Source organism: Haplochromis burtoni, unplaced genomic scaffold (genome assembly GCF_018398535.1).
Source record: "Haplochromis burtoni strain Fernald_Lab_line unplaced genomic scaffold, NCSU_Asbu1 Contig_295, whole genome shotgun sequence".
Classification (NCBI taxonomy): domain Eukaryota; kingdom Metazoa; phylum Chordata; class Actinopteri; order Cichliformes; family Cichlidae; genus Haplochromis; species Haplochromis burtoni.
The window spans coordinates 659,461-669,417 of record NW_024582656.1 but is presented as its reverse complement, the minus strand read 5'-3'; the positions used below and the strand labels follow the sequence as shown (position 1 = coordinate 669,417).

General features: G+C 47.8%; 2 protein-coding genes across 3 annotated transcripts; one reads left to right on the top strand and one right to left on the bottom strand.

The window, feature by feature from the left end:
• The first annotated feature begins 753 nt into the window (after positions 1 to 753).
• LOC102290061 (IgGFc-binding protein) lies at positions 754 to 7,480 on the top strand. Of its 2 annotated transcripts, XM_005941027.3 has the most exons (5): positions 754 to 982; positions 1,343 to 1,397; positions 1,506 to 1,577; positions 3,578 to 4,732; positions 6,229 to 7,480. In XM_005941027.3, the coding sequence occupies exons 3-5, from the start codon at positions 1,532 to 1,534 to the stop codon at positions 6,645 to 6,647; spliced, it is 1,620 nt and encodes a 539-aa protein (XP_005941089.1). In that variant the 5' UTR covers positions 754 to 982; positions 1,343 to 1,397; positions 1,506 to 1,531; the 3' UTR covers positions 6,648 to 7,480. The 2 variants fall into 2 exon arrangements, with proteins under 2 accessions (XP_005941089.1, XP_005941090.1); XM_005941028.3 differs by lacking the exon at positions 754 to 982 and having other exon boundaries at positions 1,028 to 1,397.
• A 136-nt stretch (positions 7,481 to 7,616) lies between these two features.
• Positions 7,617 to 9,951, bottom strand: si:dkey-11p23.7 (V-set and Ig domain-containing protein). Its single transcript, XM_005941026.3, has 3 exons — positions 9,860 to 9,951; positions 8,739 to 9,128; positions 7,617 to 8,524 (listed from the first exon to the last, which is right to left on the bottom strand). The coding sequence occupies exons 1-3, from the start codon at positions 9,912 to 9,914 to the stop codon at positions 8,100 to 8,102; spliced, it is 870 nt and encodes a 289-aa protein (XP_005941088.1). The 5' UTR covers positions 9,915 to 9,951; the 3' UTR covers positions 7,617 to 8,099.
• Between the last annotated feature and the right edge of the window lie 6 nt (positions 9,952 to 9,957).

The following is a 9,957-nucleotide window of genomic DNA, read 5'->3' as shown; positions in this document are numbered from 1 at the left end:
GCCTCCAGTCTTCTCTTCTTCAGCGTTTGCAGCTGGTCCAAAATGCCGCAGCACGTCTCTTGACCGGCACTAGAAAGTACGACTCCATCACTCCTGTTCTGGCCAACTTACACTGGCTTCCTATTAACATTTTATTGTTTACTTATAAAACCCTAAACAATATGGCACCTGACTACTGATCTCTGTCTGTAGCCCTCAGAGAGCACTGAGATCATCGGGCCAGCTGCTCTTAGTGCAACCTGGTCTCGGCTGAAGACCAGAGGAGCCTTTGCCGTTGCTGCACCCAGCTTATGGGATACTCTTCCTCTTCATATTCGTGCATCAGATTCCATTCAGTCTTTTAAATCCGCCTAAAAACGTATTTGTTTAACCTGCCATTCAGGGCTAATTAGGGTAATTTACATCTGGCTCTGCACTTAGATTATGTAATTATTTTATATTTTATTTATATCTGTAATTTATATTTTATATTGTGATTTTTTATCTGTATCATGCTTTTACTGGAAAGCACTTTGGTGTACTTCGGTCTTTAAAATGTGCTATATAAATACATTTTGATTGATTGATTATTGTCATCAGCTGATCAGAGGAAAGCACGTGTTTAATGTGCACGCCGACTGAAGCCGAGGTCAGTTCGTGGTTGGACGTTTCTCCACAGGAAATATCATCCAGGTTTAACAGCTGACGGCTTCTCTCCTGTCTGTCCGAACGACCACACCAAGTACAAGATGAGACATTTCAGATGTGACGACAGGATCACAGATGAATCGAAGCTCTGACAGATCGATTTGGTGCTTTTAGCTGCAGGAGCTCGCACAGTCGCGAGGCCCCAGCCACACCTGCACTGATGTGCATGGCATGCAAATGTCTTCCAAATCACTGCGAGTTTGACTCACAAATGATCGTTTCCATACCTGAAGGACAGGAAAGAAGGTGACTGTGGAAAACTCCCCACAGTCAGCCGCTGACCGCAGACCGGCAGGTAAGACTCGGGTTTCTCCTCAAAGGCACAAATTCTGATTTTGACCCGTTTGCAGCTCGATCGATCACAGAGCCGTTTGTTGTTTCACGCTCAATGTTTGTTCAGCTTCTTCAGATTTGATTGAACATTAGCTCGGCCCAGTTTTCTTTTTCATACATTTGTATTTTGATAAAATGTTTTTGTACTTTTAAAATATTTGACTTTATTGCATGTGATCTATTTTCTGATTTATTATTTAAGCATTAAACGTGTTTGAGTTTGAAAACCACTCAGACAATCTGAACGCGACTCTGGAACATCAGATGAATTTGTGTTTGCAGTTTTTCAGTGTTTCCTGATATTTTTCCTTTGTGTCGACAGAAGCTTCATATCAAACGCACACAAAGCCACGTCTGTAACTTGATGATAAACTGAGGTAAATGTGACGTCATATCTCAGATGATTTTGAACTCAAAGTTAAGCAGCAGCAGGACATTAACCTCATGTGATCCTTTGTTTCTTTACGTGTCTTTGTACGTCGCAGGGAGACGTTGGTGTTTTTCCTCCATCATGTATCCTTTGGTCCTCCTGCTGCTGCTGGGAGCGAGGAGCTCAGGTAAACCCGACGATCAGCACACCTGGGCTTCTTTTGGGTCACCTGCAGTTTGGGGTCATAGATGCTACATGTGAAATATTACAGACTGTATGAAGAGTATCACTCCTCCCACCTGCTCACTGCAAAAGAGCTTTAGGATCCAAATTATAATAAGAACTCAAAACTCAAACCGAACATTCATTACTGACATTTAATCTTGACATTATTGTCATTAACCCATCTCTACTAACAAACTGCAGCTTGTTGGAACCCATCACTTTATTCTCCAGTATAATCTGCATGCTTACAGTTTGATCTGAAACACTGATAATCCAACTGTGAACCTGCAGTTCCCCTTCTGTCCACCAGAGGCTTCAGCGTAGATGCCACTGTTAACATGAGCATCAGAAATAAACACGTTTACAGCCCGATGTGAAACATAAGCTTTTCCATTAGTACAGGGGTGGGCAACTCCAGGCCCCGAGCGCCGGGGTCCTGCAGGTTTGAGATCTCACCTTGGGTCAACACACCTGAATCACATGATTAGTTCACTACCAGCCTCTGGAGAACTGAAGACATGTTGAGGAGCTAATTTAGCCGTTGAAATCAGCTGTGTTGGTTCAAGGTCACATCTAAAACCTGCAGGGACACCGGCCCTCGGGGCCTGGAGTTGCCCACCCCTGCATTAGTACCTCCTCGGATCCACTCGCCCCGGTTTCCAGGGTTTCCCATTAGGTCATAGTACCCGGTACTATTTCAGCACCTGCTCAGCCGGGGCTCCAAGCCATCCAAACACGTACTAAAATGTGACGTCGTCAGACTGCACGCCACCGATTGGCTGGTCGGTAGCATCTCGTTCACCAAAATCAAAACCGCCATTTATGAAACTCGGGAACGAAGGAAATGGCTAACAAACAACGAGTGTGAGGGAAGCCACAGACCGAGCGGCGGGCTTACGTTCGCTTCGACCTCCACCTTTGCTGTAGTGTTTGTGTCACATAATAATGACGTCGCAGACATGTTTCTATGACGACAAGCATGTACACACGGTCGTGGTGGGTTGCAAAGGAAAAGCAGTCAACCCGGGCAGGTAAAGGGGAAAAGGGCTGCAGATGCTGCGTCTTCATAACAACAGGGGGGGGGCTTTTCTATTCCTGCTCAGCTGATCGAGTGTACCTGAGTTTCTGTGCTCGGCTTAAACGTGTCGCTCGAGCTTCAACACGGCTTAAAAGCAGGGTGTCAGTGTAACGTCATCCCTGTTAGCCTTCAGCTTTTCTGCTCTTTGGTCTTTATGAAAATAAACAGAAGCTCCACCCACCTGCTCTCAAACCAGCCAATGAAGTGAAGGGCTCTGTTTCAGGGGCATGGACACTTCCTCTGAGGCGGCGATGCGTTCAGCCTGTAGTCTGCTTGTTGCTATAGAAATGATCACCTGACTGAAGTTTTCAAGCTTAGCTGCTGTTCAATATGATAATCAGCTGTGGTGTAAAAACAAAAATGGTGATGGCCAAAAGGTGTCAAAGGCCATCTTTAATATACAGTCTGCAATCTGTGATCTTTTGTCCGTGTTTTTACATGTTCTTGATGTCATTTACATTTACCCACTCGATCACCTGCACAGTTTATTCTGTGAGTCAGTGAGACCGGCTGTGATGCATGGACAAACGTCGTAGCACGATGACAAAGACACGGGCTCGATGTTCATGAGCGGGAAGGACAGGATCAGAAATGAGTCAGAGGGACGAGGTGGTTTGAGGGTGGAGGATAAAGATGGAGCTGCAGGCAGGAGGAAAGAGGTGATGCAGAGGGTTGGTGTGACAGACGAGGATGCTGGGATAGATCAAGCCAAATTTAAATCAGGCAGGGTTTTTGATTTTCAGAGTATTTCTGCTGAATCATCCAGAATTCTCTTTTTATTTGGAATAATTTTCACCAGAATTCCTGAAAATGTGGTAGAAAGGAAGGACAAAGACGGTTCTGTTTCTTCCTCATTAAACAGCTGCTGTGTTTTCTTTCACCAGAGTCCACGGGCCCTGTGCCTTACGACACCGTTGGCCAAAACTTTACCGTTGTGTTTCCGGAGAACATCGCCAGCTACTACCCCGGCCCGCCCACAAACATGGTCATAATCACTGCTTTGAAAAACGAGACAACAGTCCGAGTTCAAGAGTACGACATTTTCAAGCAACGGGTCCTGGATGCTGGAGATGTTTGGAATTTCACCGTGAATGCAAAGCTGGAACTCGGGAAGCAAAACATCTCCAACAAAACTCTGACCATTGACAGCAACAAAGATATCACCGTTCAAGCCATCAGCCGTAAAGAAGACAGTCTGCAGACCGCTGTCGTCATACCTACAGACAAACTCGGCACAACGTACCTCATCCCACCAATACCCACAATTCCCGGCACAAACAATTATCAGGACTTAGTTGTGCAGACGGTGACGGAGCGAGGCCCGTTCAGAATCATCATCGTCAACGGTGTTCAGCAGCAAAACAACGTGAACGTCGGAGGATTAAAGACGCAAGAAGTTTCCCTCCAGTCAGGCCAGGTTGCTCAGATCTGGTTGAATGAGAGTGCAGGGTTTAAAAACGTGACGGCTGAAAAGCCAGTGGCCGTCCTCTTTGGCCACCCCTGCGCCGTCCAGCGCTACTGCAGCTGCGGGCTGCTGTACGCCATTCTGCCGCCAGCCCCAGGCAGGACGCTGAAGTACTTAGTTCCTCCATTTCTGGCCCAGGATGCCGCGGGAGAGACGATGGTACTTTTGGCACAGAACGATTCCACCAGCGTCACGCCCTACACCTCAAGCTCACCGACGTATGATGTAGCCGGCACAGCCATCCTCTACCGGCCGGGATTACTCCTCCCTCTGATCCCAACAGCAAACTTTGCCTGCTGCTTTGTGGTCACAGCATTATCCACGATCTCCAAGAACTACGCCGTGATCGTGGTCAGCAGTAACGTCACCGACGGGGTTCGTGTTGGAAATAACCACATATCAAGTGCAGACTGGACGAAACTGGAGGGGACTAATTACAGCTCGATACAAGTTCCTCTGAGTTTGGGTGAAACTGTCATCTGGCACACTTCCTCCAAAATGGCCGTCTACTTTAGCGGGAACAATGGAAGCACTTTGTTTGGGAACCAGGCACCTGTCGTCAGTTCAAGCCCAGGTGAGGAACTGCTGCTGATTTCCACAGTTAGTGATAATATCCACTGTGTGCAGGACACGTCATATGTACCCGTGCATCTAAAAAAACAAAGATCATGAAAAAAGTTTGGTTTGTAATTTAATGCAGACTTTTTATTGTGATGCTTACGTCACTAAAATCAGACGAGATCAGTCGCAGGACTCTCAGTACAGAAACGTCCAGCCTCTGAAGCGTGCTCACCTGAGCGCTCAGCTTGTCCTGCTGAGGTCTCACTGAAGCACAGCTGCTTACAGGCCTTCAGCTTGGATTGGTGGGTCAGATGTTTGGCCTCTCCCACTGATTTGCTGTGGGGTGTCAGGTCAGGTGAGCTGTGGGCAGGTGCTAAGTCCTTAAAGTTCGTCAGCAGATGGCACACGGCCCCGAATCATCACCGACCGCAGACTCAAGCATCTAAGTGTCTGCTCGTCAAGAGTCCGGGAGCCTGATGCTGCCTTTCATTTCCAAGAGAACTTGGACAGAGCAACAGTCCCGTTCTTTCCCTCTTTAGTCCAGATAAGATGTCTCTGATGCTGTCGTGGGTTCAGGAGTGCTTTGATAGTAGGAGCGTGAGGTGGCTCCTGATGCTCGGACACCAGCCTCGGTGCACTCCACAGGAAGATCTCCCACGTTTTGTAGAGCTGCAGGCGTCATTCCCGTTTACCTTCCATTAATATGCTGCACTGTCAGTACAGCCAGCCTGACTCCACCCTCCCCGTGGAGCCTGTCGGCGATCTTCGTCTGGACAGGAGTGTTCCTCACGGTTGTGAGGCCTGAACTAGAAGGATAAATGGTGAAAATGGCCTGCATTTGTAAAGCGCTTTACTAGTCCCTAAGGACCCCAAAGCACTTTACACAATCATCCACACACACATTCACACACTGGTGATGGCAGCTACAATGTAGCCACAGCCACCCTGGGGCGCACTGACAGAGGCGAGGCTGCCGGACACTGGCGCCACCGGGCCCTCTGACCACCACCAGTAGGCAACGGGTGAAGTGTCTTGCCCAAGGACACAACGACCGAGACTGTCCGAGCCGGGCTCAAACCGGCAACCTTCCAAACTGCCAACTCTTGAGCCACGATCGCCGCTGCAGCTCACACATGTGAGCCATGATCAGCAAAATAAAGCAGAAATAAATAAAGAATCCAGAAATGTTTACCTTTGAAGCTAAACTTTGATTTATATAAGTGGGAGAAATGGGACTCAAGAATGGAAACACAAACGTCAGACGCACAGAGCAGTGATGGAGCTGCGATAACAACAACAACTGAAATACAAACTAGAACAGATTTAAAGAAAGAACCCGATGAGAGCAAACAGGAGCCCAGGGAAAAAGCAAGCGTCGACTCTTTAGCTGCTTCCTTCCAATAAATGTGAACGACTGCACCCTAAACTTTACGCCTCGGACGTTTGCTTTAATGTTTAGTCTTGTGAAACCTCTGATTTCAGCCTTTTCTTCTTCCTCTTCCCAAACAGATTTCAGGGGCTGCGCCGTGACCCCCGAGGTTCTAGACTTGGAAGAACAACCCAGCGACTGGCGTGAATCTTTTAAAACCTGCGCTGATCGCAAACTAGAGCTGCTCTGCCTGTCAAGCGCCGACCTCCAGAAACAGATCTATGGCAAACTTTACCAGAACAGGTCTTTAACTAACAACACTGTACAAGAGGTGTGGATCGGCATGCGGCGCAGCTCGCTGAACGGGGAGTGGTTCTGGGTGAACGGAGACAGCGTCAACAGCACCACCTGGGGTGACGGCGAGCCCGGTGGGGTGGAGGAAGGCCAGTGCACCATCATGAGTCTGGGAAACGGCACGGGCTTTGAGTGGAGCGACGACGACTGCTGCATGGATGCTCATTATATCTGCTACAAGGAGCCGGAGCTCTTCCCCATATAGGACAGGAGCTCTGGAGCTCTGCACTGTCGTTAGTTTCACTACACATCCTGTTCACGTATAAGCATGCTGTAGCTGCCAGTCACATTTTATGGCTCTGTAGAAGAAAAACATGTACTCTAGTTTAGTCTGAGGGTCTCACGCTCTGCTTGGTGAGACACCTGAACAGCAACCAGCAGCATCTTAGTCCTGAAAACCGAAGCAAATGTGTAACTGAGCATTTAAGAAAGTTTCACTTTGCAGAGGATGTTCCTGCTGATCTGACTGGGAAATGTTACGATCGTTGGGAACCAGTAGGCAGCATCACTGGTTTCCTGTTTGATTGTAATCTGAGGAGAGTGAGCTGTTATTTGTCACTATTTAAAGTGTTTGAGCTTCGTGTGTTTGTAGTAATCGGCTCTGCAGAAGCTTCAGCAGAGTGATGCTAACTCGTATTTACTGTTTGCTCTTAGATTACGGTTTCTGGGATAAACGATCAGCTGCTGATAGAATACTTTTCTATAATAACTGAAGATGTAAATTCAAGTGCGATTTTATTCTTTAAGGAGTCCTAAACCGAGCTGAATGTAAGTTTACAGGTAACCTCGTCATCCTGATGCTTTATATTATTTACCGGTTTGAAGTCAGCAGAGTTTGCATGTTGAACTGTTGAATCTGCAGTCTGATTGGTCAGAATCATCTATGCACCAGTTTTATTGTAAAAACGATTATTCCAGTCAATCATGGACTCAGTGACACATCAATAAATCTGTTTTGCTGTGACAAACTGGACGCTGGTGTCTTTTATTTGTTCCCAGTACAGAAACGTCCAAAACGATTCACATCTTTACACCTTTAAACTCTAAATGTTCTTTATTGTCAGGCTAACAATTTAAAGACTTCAGTAACTTTACTGTTAAATGGATTTAATGTCCAACAACAACATTAATGAGCAAATTTCAACAAATATTAAGTTTGCAGATGATGTGCATCTTTATTCATCAGTTGTTTCAGACTTTATTTCCTCAAGTTTCCTGTAAAAACCTGAAATCATTTGGTAATTAAAGCAAAAACAAAGCAAACAATTCTCATTCTACTTAATTCTAGTGGGTTTTATTGCTTAAATAAAGAAACTTTCAGTAAATGCACATCAAATGTGGCTAATGATGAGCAAATAAGTCTCTCAGCCGCCACTTTTTGAGGCACACCACACCCATTTTTGCTCCATGGCACAGATCTGTAAGGCGCTTATGATCCGTGATGATGTGAAGCTGAGGACTCCTCAGCGTCATGTTCACCCAATCAGCTCGAAGCAGGAATTATACACAGACCTTTTTACGTTTATGACCTCAGCAGCGAGGCATGCATTTGTCTCATCAGCATGAAGACATGTTTATGTTTGATCAGCTTCTAGATCATACTGTTCTAACTCAATGATTACATATAGTTTTACCATGATTATATGACTGGCATCAGTCATTTCCTCCAGCAGCTGAGCCCCTGCAGAGCTCCGCCCTGCACCATCCACACCCCCATCCCCACCAGCAGGAGGACTTTTGCCCCCAGAGACAATGACAGGAGGAGCAGGAGAGGAGGTGAAGCCCCGGCCAGAGAGAGAGGGGGCTGGGGGGGCAGGACATACAGGGTGGCCTGCTCTTTACCCAGTGGGTTGGAGGCGCTGCAGGTGTACTGTTGGCCTGGCTCCACGTCTCTCAGCTGGCTGACGGTGTGGTAGTGGCCGGTGGAGCCCTGAGCCAGCGGCCTGAGCAGAGAGCCCTCCAGCAGGTCGTCCGGGCCGAGCCACTGGACGTCCGGCAGCGGGGAGCCCTGGACCCGACACAGCGCTCTGTACCCGGACTGCTCAGTGCCCTCCACCGACAGGCCCAGGATCTTTGGAGGAGCTGGAGGAGGAGGAAGAGGAGTCAGATGCTGTGGAAGCCTTCATGCATCTTAATCCTACTAGATTAAAGGTTCTAGCTGCGAGCTAACTGTTGTAATAGAAAATCCACCCTTAAAATCAGCTGACTGTGTTTCACAAAGCTTCACTACACCAAGCTGAAGAACAAGTGCTGGACTGTTTCTGGGTCAGCTGTGGGCAGAGTATTTGGGCGGTACCTTCCACTCTCAGTCTGGTCCCCATCTTGTCCTCGAAGCTGATGTGTTCTCGTCCTTGAACCTCCACTCGGCAGTAGTAGCGTCCATTATCCTGCAGGATGGTGTTACTGATGCGCAGCGACAGGTCGTGCTCCCGCGGGTTTCCCTCCAGCCGATAGCGCTGGTCCTGCTTCGGCCCCGGCTCACAGGTGGGGGCTCCGGACCGGCTGGTGCAGCGGTACAGGACGGTGGCTCCCTGCCCGTGGCCCAGACGCCACACGACCTGCAGGGAGGAATGCTGGGAGTGCTGCGGATGGCCGAAGGTGCACGGCAGCACCACCGGGTAGCCCTCGATGCCTCGTACCTCCGGCTGAACCTTCACAAACCAGCCGTCTTCTGCAGAGCTGAGGGCTGATGGGAAAAACAGTAGTTCAAGTAAAAATCTGTTATAAGTATAATGTTGCTGTTGTTGCTGGACAACCACAGAAGAAGCTTAAACTTCATTGTTTGCTGATGTCACCTGAGAGGCTAAGTGCAGCTGTTATGCAGCCACCTACCACTAGCTGGTGCTGTAGCTGCAGCAGGGCATCAGTGCTCAGTGAGCTGTTGGAGTCCCTGAACTCTGTAATGCTGTTAGCAAAATGACCAACAGCACAATGATTCATGGCGACTGGCTATGAGTGTGCAGAGTCGTGACCACGCCCACTCACCGTCTGGAAACAAGGATACAAAAGCTCCCTGCAGCTTTTCCTTAAACCTGAATCACTGGATCATTGTGCTTTACCTCCTTTGTCACAATAATCTAACATCATTATTTTACTTAAGACCTGAAAACAAAAACCGTCAGATGACTCACAGACCTGTAATCAGACCTCTTAGAACCGGAGCAGTCGCCCCCTGGTGGTCATTACAAATACAAGTTTGGGTTTGTGAAGCACTGATGTGATTCAGAGACACAACAGACGCACAAATGGCAAATAAAGCACACTTATTATACATTTGGCTCATTTTTAAGCTTCTCATCACTTTTCTAAAGTTCTGCTGTTTCTCTGAAAGAATCTGAGGATGCTTCTGTCTGTATTAAAGCACAGAAATGACATCACATCCTGGCACATTAAGACAACGTGCGTAAATCAGCTCACCTCGTGTGACGGACAGCAGCAGGGTCAGAGTGCTGCAGAGCAGCCGGGCGTCCATGATCCGACCAGATAAGACAAAGAAACAGGACGGCTGTGTGTGT